Source organism: Prinia subflava, chromosome 10, assembly GCF_021018805.1.
Source record: "Prinia subflava isolate CZ2003 ecotype Zambia chromosome 10, Cam_Psub_1.2, whole genome shotgun sequence".
In the NCBI taxonomy this organism is placed as follows: domain Eukaryota; kingdom Metazoa; phylum Chordata; class Aves; order Passeriformes; family Cisticolidae; genus Prinia; species Prinia subflava.
Window position 1 is genome coordinate 9,019,146 of NC_086256.1, and position 21,824 is coordinate 9,040,969.

Genomic DNA, 21,824 nt, shown 5'->3' on the forward strand with positions numbered 1-21,824 from the left:
GATTTTAAGCTTTTTGATTTAAAATATAATCTGATGGCAACTTAGTTATGAACCTCATGGTGTAACCTCTTTGTAATACTCAGATTTTAAAAAATGGATTCAAAGAAGAGAAAACAAATTAAGTAATACATGTGTGTACCTCTTTACTTCCCCCTCTTGTTTCAAAACAAAAAGTTTAGAAAAAAGGCAAAATTTTCAAACTTGCATTCCTAAAACTGGCCACTACAAGTTCGGGAGACTAAACCAGCAGAGTGACTTCCCCATGAGCTGCAGCTCTTTATGCCAAAGTGCCAGCTCATTCTGGAAAATGCTATTTCATACAGTTTGAAAACTGAACTAGCACACTTAAGTGTTCTTGATTCAGAAGTGATTTCATGGCAGGGTTCAAAATGTTGGGATTTACTTCTCTCTCAAATGTTAAGAGCTCTTTAAGTAATACTTTTCTTCTAAATTTTCTAGGATATGAAGTTGCCTGGCATCTTGTTGGGATGCTGTTTGAGACAGTAAGTCCCTCTGACTGCATCAGTGCTCATGGGGAAGAGGATTTGATAGAAAAACAACTGTCCTGGATCTCACCCACTGACTTTTACATCACGTGCAGAAGAGTAACTCCTGATATTACTGCCTTACAATGTATACAGGAATTTATTTTAGTGTGGTGTCTGAACAGAAACATTTTAGAAAGCCTCCCTGGTTTCTCTGCAAGCTTGCTGTTTCTTTGGTTTGTAGGAGAGGTTCAGAATGGGCATTAAGAAGTTCATGACAAAAGTTCAGGACAAAAGAGGCCAGAGAGAGGCACCAGCATTTCTTAGTAACTCATCACTGCATGTGCCTGAACAAACAGACAGACAGACTCTGTTCAAATACTAAACAAATATCACAGCCTGTTCTCAAATTCACTCCTCATATATGATATTTTTTAAGAAAATATTAGTGACTCTACTCTAAATTTCATCTACTTTTGTCTCTTGAATATTTTTTTTTTCCCCAGGGAAGACTCCTAAATATAGTACTGGTAGAGAACGCAATTTACAATTAATTTATCTTCCTGTGCACTACTGGCTACTCTTGTGGGTAACAAAGGAAGTTTCTTTAATTAATAATTTTAAATCCCATATGCAACATCAGGAAAAAAAAAAGGAAATATTTGAAAATTACTGCTAAAGTAAGGTGGCACACCACTGAGTGGTGATTCTTCCTTTCAGAAGACACTCACATACTTCTAATAAATTATAAGCTTGTAAAGCCTGAAACAGCATCAAAACCACCAGAACAAACCTAATTTTTTTAAACAGAGGAGAAAAGCAAATCAAAAGAAAATAAAGTATACATGTTTCTATTATGAACATTTCTGCATTTGTTTTCTGACCAATGATTATGTCAATATCTTGTCGCAATCTCTCAAGCATTTCTTTTTCTCAGTTAAAGGCTTGTAGAGCTAATTTAGAATTTAGTGAAACCAACACATAAATGAATTCAAAGCAAAAAGCACAGTATAACTAAGTGGAGAATCTCTACCCAGAAAAATGCCTTGTTTAAACAAAATTTTACAAAACTATCACTACCATAACCACACACAGTAGCAATAAGGGAATTTGAAGTCAAAGGAGATGGTCCTGCACACATTTTTGGCCCTGCATCTTATTTCAGATTCTGAAGCAGAAAATGCTTTTAACATACCATCTGAAAGATTTTGTTAAAATTTTAATTTGAAAATCATGGGTCATTTTAGAATAACAGTGTATTTAAGGTATCTTCCTAGTTTTCCAAGACTGGGCTTTTTACAGCATCCCAAGAAAATGTGGCAGATTTTTACGAAAACTTAAGAGTGAAAGAGGCTTTTATGGGCATCCCTGAACAATAACTTCACATTCTTTTTCCTTTCAGCAGGCTGGATATCACCTCTCGGGATGCAAAGCTCTGCAAACAGAAGCAGATGGCTCCTTCTAGCTGAGCTACTATCAGTTTGCTGTTCTTTCTCAGCATTGCCTCAGTTTCAGTCTCCAGAAAGCATTTACAGAACATACTGCCATGTAGGAGGAAGACAGTCTGATTATAATGAAAGCAACCTTCCCTGTCTTACACGCAGCAGTGACGTGTTTCCAGAGAGGCTCCACTGTGGATGATGTGCCACAAACGTTCCAGCTGCTCCCTGCTACTGACTGGTGCCCATCAGGGACGTACCTGGAGCCCAGTCATCCTCTCTGGCATTTTGAAACGGTGAAAACAAAGGCGTCACACACCATCTACCTCCCTCAGCAGCAAAAACAAGGGAACATGCTGTTCAGGCAAGCTGTTGAATCTGCATGTGTGACCCTTTCTGAAGAATTATTCCTTCTTTTTCTGTTGGAAGAACATCTCCACACACTTCACTTCAATGACTAACAAGCCCCTGCCCATGTGCTCTGAAATGAGCATTTCCCAGTCGCTGCCATGGTAAAATTGGCAGCAGTGTAAAAAAGAAATAAAACTCCCAAACACCTCATGTTGCTATGAGTAGCAGACAGAGACCATAAGATGGCACACTGCACAGCTGCCAGGCTGCTGGAGGCACGAAGAAACAGGCAGGATGTTCCTCCTCATGAGAACTGCAGTTAAATCACTGGCACAAATTAACCATGCTCAGAGACTCAAAACAAGAGATTTACTTAAATGTATTTATCTAATTTTATTTGGCTTCATTTTCCATCTCAAGCTCTTTTGCAGGATGTAAGAGGATTGAATCCCCCAGGAAGAGTGGGGGATGGATACAGAAGCAAACTAGAATGTGCAGAACATAAAACATTTACCTTGAAACTATAAGGACCCTCTTACAAGTTTGAGAAGGCGAAAAACTACCATCAGAGTAATTTCCAAAGGGCATATTTTGATGCTGAGTATCAGGATGTTCAAACTCACTGCAATGGCATTTGTGCTGATGATTCCCAGATAGAGCAGTCCTAGGGAGTTACCTGCATGTCCATGAAGAGGGGAATGTGGCCGTGGGAGAGTTGGGGATGTGCTGGATGTTACAATCAAACTCTTCCTGTTGCTTGTCCGACAGCTGAAAGAAACAAAGGTAAACCATTAGGCATTAGTCAGATGGACAACGGCACCTCGAGGCAGGTCCTGCAGAACCTCTTTCTGCTAAGGAGGAATCTCTCAGTATTTAGTGTGGGATTTTCTCCCATTCATGACCTCAGTAGTGATCCTGCAAAGAAGGAAATGTACAGGGACAAAAGGTACTTGGTCAGCAGCAAGTATTTCAACACTGGAAGCATTTGTTACACAGGCCACTGGAGATAGCTGGTAACTCATTCTTGATTCACAGAATATGTGCAACTCATGCTTTACAACTCACACAAAAAGCAAAAAACAATGTAAAATACCCCAGAGTGCTTTGGATGGTCTTACCAATATCCCACCTAGCAAATAAATCCGTTATGATTATTGGCTTGGCTGTAAGAAACCAGAGCATATTCCTTAGGGCAGAGTTAAAATTACAGAGCAAAGTGTTAGCACAACTCAGCAGATCAGTGGGATTAATAATCAAACTGAAAACCTGGGATCAAAAATCTTTGTGAACACATGTGGCAGTACCACTGGAAAACTCTGCAAAGCAAGTTTCAGACTCGCCTCCACCACATCAACTCCCCTCGTTGCCATAACTTTGTTCCAGCAAGGAAAGTGACACTTCTTATGGGACAGTTCAGATTTACTTTTTCCCTGTTGGGAGTTTCAGAACTGAGCCAAATGAAGAAAGGATGTGTTCCTCCATTTGCTTCCCAGCTTGTAGTCACAAGCTCTTAGCAAACATTTAGCTCTAAACATGATAAAAGGAATTGCAATGGGCAAGGGAAACATTTTTAAATCATGGGAGCCGTGAAGAAGAGCAGCTAGATATTTAAATCTCTTTGTGATTGCCACTTCTCCTGCTGTTTAAACAGAAGAAGTGAAGTTGCTAGCAAAATCTTACAACTGACCAAGCACTACAGCTACATACATCTACTCCTGGTACCTCCAGCTTGCTTCCTACATGGCAGAAACACTCCTGCTTACTTCAGCAGTTCCCAAAACAGGTAACTAGAATCCCATTGGTGTTGACAGGGGTGGGAGAACAGCCAGGAGCAGGGAAAGCTGAGCAGAGGCTGAGGAAGGAGCTCACTGGCTCCACTCCAGGGGTGCCCTGTGAAGCTCCAGACTGGGTTGCCCAGGCAAGGCAAAGCCTCTTTGCTTGCAGACCCCAAATGCTGACATCTGCCAGGCCCTTCGTGCACTGACTGATCTGCTGGAACTGCCCAACAATAAACACACTCGGGCTGCCAAGAGCTACAGCTTAATGCAAAAGTATTTTGCTGCCACAGGATACAGTGCATCTGACTATTATTATTTGTAACCTTATTTTATTGCTGTTCTATAGGAAACTGGAGAACTTGATGCAGAAAAAAAATACAACTGAACTGCCAACTATAATAAACAGTAATAAAGTTGAAGCACCATTAACTGCTATTCAGGCTCTTTAGTGTACTTAAAGCATTCCTCAGAATTATCCAACTGATTCCATACAATCTCCATTTACATTCATGTATTATTCAACAACAGTCCATCCAAAAACTGATTGCCATTGTGCACATCTCATGGAAAAACTAACAGCCTGATTTTAAGAAGCTTAAAATCCCAGTTCATGGATATTTTTAACATGTTTTCAGTTACACTATTCCAGTAACTGTTGAAAAAACCAGAATATTCAACTCCAACATTAATACCAGATAATCATTGTTTACATTAGCACAAAATCTTTCTTGCAGCATGAAATTCCTGAGTATTCTAGTGTAATATATATTACTATGTAACAAATAGTAGAAAAGAAAATCCTGGGTATTTTAGTATCAAATATAGTGTAAGAATTTAGGCTCTCGCTCAGTAAAAACCGCTAGTGCAGTGAGAAAGCAGAGCTCCATTCTCTACAGTTGTATCTCTTTGCTAAAGAGAGTTCCTGAAGCACATTTTACCACAGCAATGTCTGGAGCTGGCTATGGAAACTTGGTATATTTAAACCACAGCATAACAGGGGAAGTGAACTGTCCCAAACTCAGTTTTTTAACTGCTTGCCTGCATTTTCCCAATTGAACAGAGTTTTACAAACCCATTTTCTTCGCTGTCTTTGCCAAGACAAGGAGCCAAAAGTGAAGGGGTTAAGGGGATGGAGAGCAAGCACAGCTGAGAACCCTTAAAATAGGTCAGGTTTACACAAATGTACCCAGAGGAAGGAATGGCTTGGAGTGAAAACCTAGCCCCAAGTTGGGAATAAAACATTATTCTCTTTGCACCCTCAGCATTGGATAACTTTTAATTTTCCTGGATCTCGCATCTGCAAAAGAGAAACACCACTTGGGTCTGTTTAGCCATTGCTATGACTTACGTGTGTTGGCAGTAAGGCAAAGCTTAAACACAGAGGCTAAAAACACAACACCCAACTTCTCAAATTCATGTTCCATGTTGAGAAAAATATACAAGTACAATCATACTCTCTGCTGGCTGAAGAGAGCTCTTTGAATATAGAGAAAAAGCTTTTGACAGATGTAGAAATCCTAGAGGAAATGCAGAACAAGAGTGATGAAGTTCTGGTAGTCACTAAAACAAAAAAAGGGTGAAGAGTGGAGTTAACAAGCAGATTTCTGTGGGATGACCTCTCCCCCAACAAGTCACTACGACAGCATTTGAGCACCTCCTAACGAACAGCTAAATATGAAGGAAGCAAAGCTGGCTTTAAGCAGGGCTTAGTGCCAAAGAAATTCAAACTAGTCAGTTTAAGTGTTGGCAGAAACAGTTCCACTCAAAAAAAAATATTTCCTGGAAGGTTCATTTTAGCCAGACAGACAGTGCTGGGCTCAAAAGTGAGCTACCAGGCCAATGATAATGAGAAGATCATATTGTTAATCCTGTAAATTGCATTAATTATTATTTATTATTATTTATTATCGTTGGTGAATTCTCAAAACAGTACTGTATGTCTTCCTGTTTAAAAATTAATTCAATCTACATAAGAAAACAGGAGTAATAGGAGAAAGTAAAAGGGGAAAAAGGTTGCCTATATCTTACTTTTCAACTAGAAAAAAAATCAGGTTTTAACCAGTCCAGAGAGATTTCAAGCATTATTATTTGTTTATAAGCCAAAGTTTTGCCATTTTCATTAAACACAAGGTGAGCCCTGCACCCTGAACCTCCTGTCCTCTCACAATTTGCTATGGGTCTTGTTAACCTTTTACTGTTGTTTTTTTTTTCTCAGATCTCACTTCATAATTTCAGAGAGCAAATCCCCTCCAGGTCTTCCAGTTTAGGCGAGACACGATTTTAAAAGCGCAGAGTTTCTGTAGGGCCCAGAGCTGTAGGGCTGAGCTCCAGCCCATGCAGAGATCTGGAGGTGGTGCCCTCCCTGCCCCGGTCGAACACCCACACAGCCAAACTTGAGTCTAGAAACCTGTGAGAACACAGGAACACCTCAAAGCAATTCTGAAAACACATAGTAAAATGGATATTTTATATCAAAATAGTTGAAACAATGCCTTTGCATTACTATGGAAATAGAGCTTTTACTCTGTTTCTGGAGTTCACCTCTCTGCTTGCAGTAAAAATATCGTTTGTTACGTGTACCAAAGTGTCCCCAGCGCGTTCCTGAAACCGAACACTGCAGGACATCGGACGTGGCTCTGGAAACTGGACACTGCTTTTGGACCCACTGAAATGTGCCCCCGAGCCAGCACCCTCGCCCAGAGTTATTTCTGAGCACATTTGGCCTTGTACCTGCAACCTGCACGCAGCCCCCAGCTCTTCATCTCCACCCCAACCAATCTCCTCCTCCTCCTGACCCACAGACGAGCCCAGGGCAAGCCTCTAAAATGAATACCAAGTGTGCACCTTGTTTCATGTGCCTGTTCAGTCTGTAAAGAAATCAATGACTCAGTTTCAGCATAAATCGATATTTGATTCTTTATTTGAGCAGTTTACTCAGGGGACATCTTCAACTCACTGAGCAAAAGTGATTAATGCCCATGATGCCTCTGTGTAATGAAAGTGAGGGCTACAGAAAAAAGCAATGTAAATATAAATAACCAACCACTACTATCAAGAAATTTCATATTGATGCTGGTTATTATAAATGAATAATGATAAGGAACATTCTCAAAATCTATCTGAATTTATAGGCCTGGAGGAATTTCTCGTAGCTGAAGCTGCTGGCGTATGTAAGTAAACAAGATAACACTGATTGCACAAACCTTCTCATTGACTTTGACAGAAATCGACTAGAAGAATAAGATGTAAGGAAAAGCATAGCTTAAATCCCATTTTGGTAACTACTCATGAAGGCATTTTATTCATATTAGTGATTTGTCGTAGAATCACTAAGATTGGAAAAGATCTACAAGATCATCAAGCCCAACCTCAACCAAAGATATAATTTTAGAATTTTATAAACTACCTCAGGTTGTCAGAGTGCCAGATTAACTCTTGCACTAACTTCTTTCAAAGTAGCATTTCAGAAGCCAAACATCAGACTTGTCCAGATTTGACACTCCATTTAATGACCTAAAATCCCTATGAAATGGGATCCAAAATTCAGAGCAATCATATCTACAAGAGTTATCTGTGGTTACATATTTTCCTAAAATGTAATATCACCTAACCAAACTTCACCAGATTCTCCTCTGATGTTACAGAAGTTTGGTTTCAGTTGATTTGCTTTACAAAGAGTTCTTTATGAGAAACAGACATTTTGGAAATGAAAATAAGTATTTAAAATTTTTATTCACAATGACAGAAAATTTACAAAATCCAAAATCTGCATGTCAATGAATGCAGCAGCTGCACAGCAATGTTAACTAGATGTGGAAGTTATCGTCTTAATTATAGTAATTCAAAGATGGAAGCAATTTTGTAAGCTTTAGCACTACCAACAACAGGGATAATTAGTTCTCTAAAATAGATAAGTAAGCATCTGGTTCAACTGATTTCTTTTTTTTTTCCACATTCAAGAATACTTTAAAAGTTATTCATCCTAGAATAACTGGGGAAAGAAGTGTTATTATTCATGGTGTAGGTTTGGGGGGTTGCACATTCCTACAATAAACACTTCTTTTGTTGTAAAGAAATACAATTACACACAGTTAAGGATGGAAGCACGAGTCCAACAAGCAACTTCTTAAAGACTGCAGACAGAGTCTCCACCATAACAGGCATAGAATTACCTTCTTCCTAACATCACCTAGGAAAAAAGCAGTTTTCCTGTCATTAAAGTCCCAAGAGCAAGGAAAAATCCTGAATTTGGATTCCTTCCTGGTTATTTTGTCCAGACTAAGCAACTAAGAAGCTTTCGTCCAGTCCATCTCCGGACAATCTGTACCTGCCATTCACTCCTTTATAAAATCAATCCCTAACTCCCATGATCTTGAGACTGGATTACAGTATTCCTGTTTCCACCATCTTTCTGAAGAACTTCAAATAGGATTGAACTTTGGAACCTAAATAAAGGCAACAATGAAAACCAACTGCCTGAGTGCAGGGTCCTCTTCCACAGAAAGTTTTCTACAATTTAATTACTACAAACACAGAAACAGACGCAAGTTGTTCAGCAAGCCAGGCTCTACACAAATTTGCACTGCCCATTGTTTTGAAGCCCATGAGACAGAATAAACTGGACAAAAAAAGAAGGGCACGGAGGAAAAAGATGTGGCTAACTTGTGAAGTGTGGCTGCACTTCTGTACAGATATCCAGAGAGTGCATGGGGGTAAAACACACAAAGGACATCATTTTCCATAATGCCACCACACCTTTCAGTGTGCTACCAAACACATTAACTGAGGTGAACACAGAGCCAAGCAATGTAAGACTTACAAAGCAAGGAGTAAAACGGGTGCAGATGGTTCTTTTGTTTTAAGGAAAATTAACATCTTTGTACTTAGGAATTAACTTATTGCATGAAAGACCATTTTCCTTTCATCTAAACCAAGCTATATGTTGGACAAGCCCTCGTACTTCATTTAGAGCTCAAATTGAAGAAGCAGCATCACTGCAAGCTAAGAAAATACAAAAGAAAAGGCTGAAATTGCCAGTGAACACCAAATTTATGTCTAATTTGCCTAATGCTTGAGGCTGGTGCACACCTGCTTACACCACACTGTACAGTCCAGACCTTTTGCATTATTAACAACATAGGAACAACTCTGCAAAGCCAAACAAAATGAGATGTCACAACAAATTACAATGACTGGTACAGCCATTCTCAACTACACAAACCCACTTTATTCTGAACACACTCCAAGCCTATCTTTGTTTTGGCATAAAAGAACAAAATTATGAAAAAAAATCTCTGATTATGGAAGAGAGACCCCAGAATAAATATAGACATTATTTAATGGGCAAAAACATAAAACAAACCTTCTCAAGCACTCCTATCTCCTCCTTCAGTTGTGTTATGCATTATACTGCCATGAAGTTACATCACGAAGTGTGAAAGGCTGATTGAATGAAAGCTAAGCATAACTGCATACTTTCATTTCCCATTTCCTCCAAATCTATTATTAAATGCTTCACGTAGCATGGCTGCTTTTTAAATAAGTCTCTACTTGGCAATTCCCACAGAAGATAGTTTATCACGTTTCTTTTCCTCCAAAAAATTCAAGCAAACAAATTCCAGAATGAAATGACAAAGTGATTTTATATTGTTTCAAATCCTCTAAGCGTGGAGCGTACAATTACATACAGGTGTGCAATATAACAAACCTACTCTAGACACTCTCCCCAAAGATGCATCCAAGAAACAAAACAAATGAGCTGAAAATAAAAAGAAATTTTCCATGTTTAATGTAAATGTTACATAAAATAATATGAAAGCTCATTTGGTTGCTTTGTAGCACAAAATATGAATATTTTGTCCTCTTCATTTTGTTTCAGAGCATTTTCTCAGTTTAAGAATCAAAAAATACTACAAATTAGCTCATTATCAGCTACCTGCGGTTCCAAACCTCAGCATGAGGATTAATTACTGATCTAATTTTAAATCTATTCTAACAGTACACTGTTCTAGAATTAATCTCCAGACTGTCTGAGGAGAGGCCTCTACTGCACAGAACACAGATTTTTCACACAGCCAAACAGGGTGGCAACATTCTGAACAAGACTAGGATGTTTGCAATCAAATTATTTGTACATTTTAAAAATATACGTTCTTGAGGTGCTCTCCTGAGCTCCACTGGAAAGGTTTTCCTCTGTTGGTAAGATTCATATTTCCAGCTATGAAGACCAACAATACCAACCTCACTGCAGAGTGTCAGGGTTTGTGCTTGCCTGGCAGAATGTGACACTCATGATGTGCTTTCCCACCAGCTGGAACCACAGCTCTGCTGTGGCTTTCAGACAAATGCTGGGCCGTGCTTCCACCCCTGGTGCCTCTGCTGTTTTGCACATGAGCCTCACTCACTGCCATCCTCACCTCTGCAACATCAACTTTCTTAAGCATCACCCAGCATATTTAACTTGCAAGCAGCTTCCAGCATATTAGAGCACAGACAGTCCTCAACAGAACATGGCACTGCATCTGGACAAACAAGCCAGAGGAGCAGACAACAAAGAGAGCACGTTGTTAGACAATAAACCCACTCCCCTGGTCCTCATCTGCAACCAATTCCACACCATTTCAGGTAGCTTTCTGTAAAATCACCATGCCTCAATTTTTCAGTTCTAGATATCTTTTGACAGATAGGCTTTCTAGATATTTTGGATTTAACTCAGAAACTAAATGGACCTTTTAAAAAATACCCAAAAAACAAGGTAAGCTGCAACATATATGCTATCATGCCTTGCACCACTGATACATCAACGCTCTCATCACTGCTACCTCTCTGATCCAGGCACTGCCCTAACCATTGCCTGCTATGAGAATTGTGCTCTTTTACCTTATTGGGATTCCCTTTTGCCTTTCTTAATTTTGCAGAATTTGAAAATATAAAAAAATATTCATTGAATGGGTAAACAATTCTCAATTTCATCCCCAGTTGCAAAGTGTATAGATAATGACATAGATCCAGAAAATCAAGGTCTCAATCTGCCTACCTTGCAATGATCATTAAAGTTTATACTTTGCTTCTAAACTTAGAAGGTGAGAATTTGCTTTCTATTTTCATTGCCAAGATCCTCTCCTTCCTAAAGCAAGAATGTTTCCCAACTCTTAGCAGCTTCTTACAAAATAAAACCAAAAGAAAAATATCAGCATCAACTTCATAAAATTTGAAAAAAAGAACAGGATACTTCTAAAAGACAATTCAAAGAAGAAAGGTTCATCTCCTCAAGAGAGGAAAACCACTTTTCTGTGAAAGTACTGAGGTACATATATACATGTACATACAAACATTCAGCCTCTAAAGGCCTTCAAACAAAAGTATTGAAAACAATTCGTTGCTCATGTTTGCACACACACAAAGATGGGAGAAAAATCCTCAAAAACATCTCTAAAAAATAACAGTAAAGCATGAGCATAGTAAAGTAGACTGATAATAGTCCAGTGGACATACAAAGAAAATATTTGGGCTTAACAAACCTGTAATCTCAGAAGGCAGGCTACAAAACCTTTGACATCCAGGACTAAGCTTAGACAGGAAAATGCCATGCTCTGCCTGCCTGGACTCAACCAAGGCTGAGCAGAACAATTCCCTACCAGGGCAAGGCAAAGGTGAGATGTGTTTGCCCACGTGGTGCTTTAATTCAAAACAGACACAGAGGGAGAATACTGATTGCTCAGGTTGTTCCCTTCAGCTTTGGAAGAAGAAAAGCTGCTTGAGACCTTTCTAATCAATGCACTCCCTGAACAGCAGAGAGGGAAATGAGGCTACCGAGATAAGAGTTGGCTCTAAACATCAAAGAAGGGGGCAGACAGGAGCTGAAGTTCTGGGGACATTGAAAATGCTCAGTGTAGCCACTAAAACTGGTGTAAATTCATGTAAAGAGATACAGTGCAGTGTTGAAATAAAGCATTCATTTTATGTGCTCCTTACTCCCTTACAGAGACAGGTCTGTCGATAAACCAGTGTCCTGGATAAAAACAACACACTTAAAAAGACATGAAAAAATTATTTACAAAAACAGATAGCTAAACTGCAGCATATATCAGATCAAATAAGCTGACTACTAAAATATAAGAAAATACACCTGCAGAAGACATTTCATGTTAATGGAGCAACAAAACCACCAAGGGCAGAAGAGGGGGAGGCCCTGGGTGCAGATCCTGCCCTGGCACACAGAGCAGCCCTCAGATCTGCAGCACGGGGAAGTTTCTGGAACAATCAAGCCTGATTACATGTTAAACCTCATTCTTTTGTGTGAAGCCTACTGCTGAGCCAAATGTTCATTATCCAACAGCCACCAATTTTTCATACAAGGATGGCTGTTCCCATTTAATAACTACACAAATGTGTACTACAAATAGATACACACAGGGTTTTGAAATTTTAGAGGACTGAAGCTGGAACAACCATTCACAAAACTGAGCAGAAGAAAAACACAAACATTAGGAGTCACAAGTTGACAGCTAAAGCTTGTACCAGCAGTACATCCAAAGGGTGAAGCAGTTCACCACTGCCAAGAAAGGGTACTTGTTTTAAGAGCTGTTCCACTTAAGAAGGCTGAAAAGTAAAATCCCAGTTACAGTAAGATGGTCAAGAGCAGTACATACAAACATATGAATGGATGGTACCAGAGATAACAAAAAGAAATTGCAAAAAAAAAAAGCAAGAAAAAACTAAAACCTGCTAAAACCAGAGCCATAATTTACACAGTTGTTAAAAAAGCAGATATTTAATAAATGTACCTCATGTAAAATTGGATCAGAATGCAAGCAAAGAAACTGCTAAAAGCTTTTTGAATGCTTTATGTACTTATTCATAACTAAAGGAACTAAAAAAATGTGTGCATTATTTTTACAAATGATGTCTAATAAACTTTAGCAGATACTCACAAGCACAGGAAAACACTGCCCAAATTTTCTCTGAGACAAAGTGGGGAAAGATAGGGCTGTTAAACAACATTAGCCTATTTCTGTATAAGTAAAAATTGTTGTAGAATTCATTTCTGGGAGCCATGTATTGTGAAATCCCAGCATTCTTGCTGCCTCAGTTCTGTTTTGCCCAGTCTGAAACCAGCATGGCCAGCAAGAAAACAAATGAGACCCATGAAAATTGCAGAACATACACAAATGAAGACACAGAGGAAGACAAATGCAAACACTTAGGGAGAGTCAGGTATTCAAATTCCATAGCAATCATGCTTAATTTAAATTAGGTCTGTTAATTGTAACCTCCTAATTTATCATGCAATCAAGACTGGAAAAGAATTACAGAACAGGAAAACGCACAATATACTGGAAATAAGTAATTTCAAATGCCATTGCAGGATTCAAGCTCGCTTCCTCAGAGAACAAAGATTCAGGGAAAGACTGTTCTCATGGGTGCCTGCAGAAGATTTTTTATCTCACGTCACTGTGAGTCTCTCCTCTGGCACATGCTCACTGCCAGTGTCGCATAATACCAGAAGTAACTCCTTCAACATCAAACAGAACACGTCAAGTGACGTTTACATCTTCTATTAAATTCTGAAGGAGTTTAAATCATGTGCTTAGTGCTACGTAAACACAGCAGGCAGTAATGAATATGGGGAGGCATCATACCGATACATAAGCACAACATTTGCTTAGATTTTCAGTACATGACTAAGCTTTGTCCTCATATAAAACATGACAGTTGAGGCATTTTTGTGGAAAGATATTGATTGGTTAAGCTAACAATCTCAAAACACATCCAACTTACTGCATAGCCATCATTGCCTAAAATGATAGACAAAGGAGACTGGTATCAGGTGGTTTGGATTTCATATCTGGCACAGCATTCCCCTGCATAGGACTTGTAAACATCCCCCTTCTGAATCCCAGTTCTCTAGACCCTTCTACCTTCAGCTGACACAAAATCAAAACAAAACAAAACCAACCCCCCCCAAAAAAACACACACAAAAAAGAAAAAAACCCCACCGAACAAATGAAAAAACCCAACCCCAGCAGAACAGTCCCTAAAACTAAAATTTTAAGAGGCCTGGAATAACTTATTATATTTCACTACAGAGGTATGTTTCATTTGACCAGCAATTCTACTCTAAAGAACACTTAGGTATTAATCTGTAGTCCTCAAAATAATAGAGAAAAATAAGATAATTGGGCTATGAGTGGAAAAAAACTATTCAGGGATTATGTGATAATTAGCTACAAATGTAGAATCCAATAACTTCAAAGGTGTTTTCCTTAATGATTTGAAAAGATGTTAATTGCTGAAAATAGTAACCAAAATGGTGGCCAATACAATGTGTGGAGCACCCCAATGAAAACTAAGTAATTTTTCTCCAGGTAGGTGTCTGGTGATAGAAGATGACATCCCATACAGTGTATTTCTCAGTTCCTTAAGTAAGGTCTCCTTTTTATAACAAACATTTGGCTCTAAGGTGTACAGTTCCTCATTCATAGTCAACATTCAGCTGCCAGTAAAGTAACAGGAATCCCAAGTGCACCAAAGAACATCTCTGAGTCTGCTCCTGACCACGATCTCACACCTCTCCGAAGAACAGGGGCCTGCAAGGGGAACATCCTGGCATGGGCAGAGGCTCCTCACATCCAGATACGTCTCCAAGTCCATCCCAGAGCTTGAGGCTGGTGGGCACTCAGATTTAAAATGGGCTTGTCAGAGACAAAGAACAGTCAAAATAAGCAGATGCACAGACTCGGTAAGGATTCCAACACCCAAATGTGTCGACTTCAATTAAACACAAGAACTGCACATTTCCAGGCCAATCACGTGCCTGCATGTACTCTCTGTCTTACTTCCCACAGTAGAACAGACCTGATCTGAGCATCCTCTGTAATGTTCAGGATCTCCCTTTTCCTCATGCCTCTCCTCAAACCAGTCTTACCCCAGTATTTCATTTGGCTCACTTAAAACACCAGTGCAAAATTATTTTACACTCAGCAGTCTTGTTCACGTTAAGGATCCAAATAATTCATGAAATTGTCTGTAATTTGTGTGTTGCTTCGTTTCCTCTCCACAAAGGTTTTGACTTGAAAAACTGGTTTGTCCTGGGTAATAGCCAAATGTTCATACAAGAGAGTTTCGATGTGAACAAAAAGCTTTCAAGGCTCAAAACTTCAGTGTTAACCCTCTAAGACCCTTTCCCCAGGTTTTAGTCAAGCAGGGAAACTGCCAACAGTATTCAAAATGAACATAAAATATGATTTACACAGAATCCCTCATAAATCAGAAATTACAAACAGTCTGGGTGGATTGCCTGAATCACTACAAATATTTGGGGGTTTTAGGAGGACCTTCCTTCCATTCACTGGACCAGCCTCTTTCATTGTATTTAAGAAGTGCAAATATTCTGTAATGGAGAGTGTATTGGAAACTCCCCAAAACTCACCCATTAGTGAGCAAAACATCCATTACATTTCCATGCAATCCAACAAACTATTGTCATAAAGAGATTTTCAGAAGATAAAGTGGAAATTTTTCTCCCCCAAGCAGTGCTTTTGTCCTAAGGCCATATTGAAATACCTAGCAGAAGTAATTTGAATGAAATTTCCTCTCCAATTATGAGTGTCAGGAGGTTATTTAATATGCTGAGCTAGGCAAAAAAAAATTGAGCTAAGTATTAACAAAAGCATCAGATTTCCAGGTCTTCCCCATCCTTCCCAACATAAGGGAAACATTTTTTATGTTATTCATTTAAACAAGGAAATGTGTGGCGTGACAGCTGTCACTTTAAAGTTAATTATAGTATAGAGTCACATTTTTAATGCTAGCTTTATGTTACCACAAAAAAGTAAGTATTCTGCTAGCATCAAACTATTTGTTTTTCTTCAAAGTGACAATGTATATACGGAGTAGGTGGCATCCTTCAGACACACAGAGCTTTTAACGTCAATCTGGATGAATCAGCATATAAAAGACATTGAATACATTTGGGGGGATATGTATGGACTCACTGTCTAACGTGGTCCTGTTATGGCAGCTGAAAAGTTACCAGAAAAACACCAGTGCATCAGAAAGCACCACTGATCACCTGATTATTTCCATTTACTCATTTACATCCCAGTCAAAGGTGGTTTCTCTCACTGTTTGTGACTATTTCAATAATGAATAGCATTTTTCTTAGTTACCAAGGAACTGCTTGTAATGAAATACAATGATTTCCATAGAATCACTGATCTTAGAGGTGTTTTGCTACTTAAAGATTGCTTTACACTTTATAAGCAGTTAATTCTTGTGATTTTAACAAATTATTGTATCACTAAAGCCCTTTCACTGAAAGGAAAAGAGGAAAGACAATTAAAGCATCAATGCCAATTGTGGATACAAATTCAAGATGTCCTTCCTCACAGAAATCCACCTTTTTCATCCTCCAGAATTATCTTTCAAGTCACTTAGACACACAAATCTCCCATCTTAACTTTGCAAAGAGAAAGTCACTAAACGAAAGTGAAATCATTAAAACCCACAGTCACAGTCTGTTCCACCCAGAGAGGATTAAAATGAAAAGATGAGGAAACATTAGAAATCAGCATTCTAAGTCAGTTTTACAAGACCAACAAACACTCACTTGCACAATTCTACAGTGCTGTTAGCATCAAATTGCAAGGGAATATTCAAGATATGCCCAAAGTGTAAAGAAACAACAGGACTTAAATCCAGAGACATTTAATTTAAATACGTCAGAACTACGCTTTATCTTTCCATAATCCAATTTCAATAGGCAATGCCTCAGTAGAGCTGATATCAGAATACCAGCCCCTTATGCCCTTTGAACCAAGGAGTTCTCATATTTCTCCTATAGTTTAAACTCATAAATATTTATACAGAACCAGTTTGACAGGTAAATGTGATTTATGTTTATGTCACCCCTCCCATGAGAAACTTATGTATTTACAGTTTGCTCTTGACTTTCTCTATCCTTCCGGGAATAGGCTGCAGAAGAAACAATTCAGCCACTTTGACCGGAGCAGCAGATGGTTCACTTTTCCAGAGCCATTAGCTGCGGCGAGAATCCCACCAGCTGCACGAGAGAGCTCATTTCCACAAAATGCACCAAGGAGAAAGAGGAGTCCTTCCCATTTGCCTCCTAATGTAGGAGAAGCCATATGGGAGTCAAGCCCTCTAGGATTTTGAGTACATATCAGAAGCCATTATAGAGAAATGTGCCATAGCTCAGTAGTCAGAATACCACAAGTAACCCTTTCCTGCAATGTGAAACTAAATTAAAACTGAGAGAAATCCAAGGTGGAGAAGCCCTGAATTAAGAGCACACAACCTATTACTAATGCAACAGGACTGTACAGAAGTTTTACAAACAGAGTAGAGGTAAACTGTATCAAATATTTGTCACAGGAAAAAAATCTCTACTGCTAAATATGACCAAGATTGCAAAGTAACAGGAGAAATTTAAATCAGACCCATAATTTCTAAAGGAAGTACGCTAAGAAGTGAACATTATGCTTTGAAAGGGAGCCAACTAAAACTGGGAAATATTATTTAGTGATAGAGTACTCCATTCCAAATGCCCAGATGCCACAGTCCTGAGAACATTAGCACACAGAAACACTCAGGTCATGGCACTGCAACGCACTCCATGTGCTGTGACCACTCTCACAGCCCAGATACTCTCAGGAGTAGTCATTGCATATGTGGACATGGGAATTCAGGACGGATACCCTGGCAAGAATCACATTATTACAGTGATTTATCACAATACTCCTCAGACTAGCCCAACCTGCCCACCATCTCCCCCAAGACGGCAGGCAAAGAGCTGGCAGGCTGCCAGCCCGGCTCGGCAGAAGGTGATATTCCCAGCAAACTGTCACACATGCTCAAATATTTCATTTCTGAGGCTGGCTGAAGGCTGCGGTTTCCATCCTGTGCAAAATAGGATTTCCACCACATGACTTCGTGCAGCAGCTCTCTGCTCTGAATACTCATAGTGCTGTTTGATCATTTTGAAATACCTAATACTCGTTTATGTGATTAAATCAATAAAAAGTCATCTCTTTTCCATTAAGATGCTCAGCGGATTTACAGATCAATTTCTTTCTTTTTGTACTTCGGCTACTAACAAATAAACAGAATTGTAAATTTTGAGTGGGAGTTTTCTGACAAAATATCACACGTGAAACCTTGTTAGTATCTCTCAAATTGTTTCTGACCTTGATGCGTAATTTTAAATTCAAAATGGCACACTAACAAGATATTGAAAAACAAGGATGGTTTATATTTGTTTTGAGAGACACTGTGCACGTCCACTCTGTTTGGAAGATTATTATTGCTGAATTTTCACAAAATACTACCTTTAGGCACACAGAATGGAGGAGTTTTAGGAAACCAATGTTGTGCAAGCAGCAGTAATAAAAGGATCCAGAATGTGCAGGTCTAAAACAGGTTATTTTCTTATGCAAAGGTGTCCTCCCTCACCTGCCCTAAACCAGCTCCTGGCTCTGCCCAGCCCCCCTGGCTCTCACAGCAAGCCAGGTCTCATTACACCACGCTGCTCCCATGCTCACGGGTTGGTGGCCAAGAGCACCTGAAAGCCAAGTCCAACCTACCTCAGCCTTTGGAAATGGAGGCACAGGAGAATAATTTACCTCCCTTTCCTCTCCCCAGACAAATTTAAGAAATTTGCAAGAAAATACAAAGCTTTATCTTCGTCACTTCTGTCAATCCATCAAGCCACTGCTACAACTGCTCAATGGGTGTGAAAGTTACTGCTTGGAGCAGAGACATCAACACACAACCTGAATCTCAAGGAGCTCTTCTACTTTAAAAAACAGGCTAAAGAAAACAATTTTGAAAACAATAACACTGCTAATGCAGTTCCTGGCCAATGAGATCCCTATTTATTTACAAAATCTTTCTTCATTGTCACTAAGATTTCTAAAAGTCACTGGCAGCACAGAACACAACTTTGATAAAATTTAAATCAAAATGTGGAATAATAACAAAAAATGAAGAGTTCCCCAAAAATATTTGTTGGTAGAATCTACAAGCCTCTAAAAAAGATTAATATAATTTCTGATAGCTAATGAACAAAATTCACCTTAAAGCTAAGCCAAAGCTTATATTCTGAGTCTTACATAGATTATTAACTGTATCAACAAACCAGCTGCTGGGAAATTCTGGTACCAGCTGCAACTGTTTACTCATAAATCTGAATATACTGCTTTAGTCAGGATTAGCTACCTACCAGTGTTACCAGTAAGTTTTCAGGCTACAAATGTTCAGCTCCACAGAGCACCTGATGAGTGATAATTATGTTGATATTTCCCAGTCTTGAAGGGACACCCCTGTACTGCATCAGATCCGATACCATTCATTAGTTCGCACACTTCAATGGGGTTTTATCAAAATCCAGAGAGCAGGGTAAATACAAACACTCATCCTATCAACTGCTACATTAACATATTCACATCTCTAATTTAAAAAAAAAAAAAAGCTAAATGTATTAAGCATTATTTAAAATTTAAGGTTATGCATATCTCTGTGAAGACTGTAAGTGCTGTAAGTCAAAATATTTGCAAGTCTTTCATGGTGCTGCCTATTTCAACATAATACTGTTTTTCTACTTCAAATAATAAAGCAGCTTCCTCCCGGTAAGCATCTATCCATCATTTTGTAGAAACAAATCCCTTAACACATTGACATAGTATGAGAAGGAACAATGCCTGTAAATAAATATCTTTAAAAGAACGAACCGTGGATCTGCACAGTATGATTTTACAACGAACACAATTACAAATTATTCAGAAATTAGGAAATCATATCTAACGTACTAGGAATATGATTCAATCTGTTAAAACAGGAAAAAAAGCAAGACTAAACAGCATTAAAACAAGTAGCTTAGAAAAACATCGTAAGAATTACTCGCAAAATCCTTAGATTACCTTTTGGATCGTCTCAACATGCTGGTAGCAGGCAGAGAGAAATTGGACAGCACTGTCCAAAAGGAGTCAGACATGATCTTTAAAAGCTTTCATTGCTGGGAAAATACAGCACAATCAAGCCACTAGCAATAAATAAGGAACTAAATAATACCAGTGACAGAGCCAATGCAAATTCCCTGTAGACCTTGCAAGCTGTTCCATTAATGTGAGACAGGCAGGCAAGCGTACATATTGCTGCTGTTTCCACTGCCTCTGTTTTCTCCCTGCTCCATCCCTGCCTCCCTCCCTCCACCTTAGGAGGCAGTGCAAAATGAGATATTTATTCTCTTCCTAATATATGCACTTTAAACCTGGAGTTTGCTGAATACACACCATACATGCTTTCTATACATATCTCTGTGTTCATCTAATTACAAACAAAATATTTTCAGTATTTTTGAAACCATAACTGGGCACTGTTTGCAATTGTGAATAACACAGGGAGATTCAAGCTGTGTCTGCACAGAAAGCACCACTGACTGCCTAGTTTGTGTTTTTATTCTGATATGGTGGCTCTTCTTTTCCTAACTACATGAGGCACATCAGGGGTATTTTGCTTATTTTTCTTAATTAATCTTCCATCTTTAAACAAATCCCATCTTTCATCTTCAGTAACCCAAGCGGATTTTTAATTAAAAAAAAAAAGCTTCCAATGCCTCCTAAGATCATTTTAAAACCAGAAATCCATTCTCCCCCTGAAGTCAGCCACAGCAGATCCACGTCAGTCACAGTAAACACAAACTCCTACATAGCACCTGGTGCCCAAAAACAACTCAACCAGCTGAATTTTGACAACAAAACACAAACAGGACTCGTGTGATGCACATCAGAGGTTTCCCACACACCCCCTTTGCACAGCAGCCACAAGTTCATTATTCCCCTTTGTGCCTGTAGAACCCTCTTGCCATGTTTTTGCTTTTTCCAGGGTCTAAACAAAACCTCGCAGGAGCTGCCCTTTTTTTTTTTTTTATTTCAGTATGCAATCTATTTTCTTTCTATTGTGGCTTCTTTAAGCACTTCTGCCAGTAGGAAAGCTAATGACGTTCTCATATTTCAGCCTTCTTGAGTGGCTTTTTATCACAGACATGAGAAAGATGACAATCAACAGCTGGCACATCCTTCCATGCACAATATAGCCCTAAAAAAATACACAAAAATGTCTGGGAGAAAGAAATCCCACTAGATTCGCTTTAGCCTTCTGAAGAATCTCATGGATAAATTAGATGGGCTTCATAATTTTCTATTAAATAATTATATATTTTTAATAAATACATTTATCAAGAATCACAGTATCTGACTGAGCAAAGTATTCCCTTCCATCTGGAATTCAAAACAGGCAAATGGGATTTTTAGACTCTCTGACCAACACATGACCATCTTTTCTAGTGCTTTTAAACATTTTTACAAAGTTAATCTACATCACATAGTGGTTTGATTTCACATAATTAATTTAGAGTACAACCGAACCAAACTCTGCCACTGTCTACTGCTGATGAGAAAGAATAAACACATTCATTTTTGTGTCCACATAATATCATATACCAATTAAGGATAAACAACGCTAGCCTTTCAGTATTAAATTCAGGATATTATGTGACCTTCCAATTCCAATAAACCCTGGTTTTGAAAAGGTATGAAAGTTTTACACTGTCATCTAAAACATGAATTTATAATCCCGAGCAATAATGGTGGAAAAAAAGTGTTCAGTTAACTAATAAAATAAACCTATCAGAGTAGAAATAAATTCCTGACTGCTTATAGTTAACAAGTAAGATCACAATCAGCTAACACTC

The 21,824-nt window shown here is 38.7% G+C and overlaps 1 protein-coding gene across 4 annotated transcripts in view; it reads right to left on the reverse strand.

Annotated features, from left to right (window-relative positions):
• Positions 1-21,824, reverse strand: part of MAST2 (microtubule associated serine/threonine kinase 2) — a 187,274-nt gene that overhangs the window by 62,839 nt on the left and 102,611 nt on the right. For all 4 annotated transcript variants that reach the window (XM_063407168.1, XM_063407165.1, XM_063407166.1 and 1 more), the window contains one exon: positions 2,952-3,043. In XM_063407168.1, the coding sequence (XP_063263238.1) occupies positions 2,952-3,043 (92 nt within the window). The remainder of the gene's footprint in view (positions 1-2,951; positions 3,044-21,824) is intronic.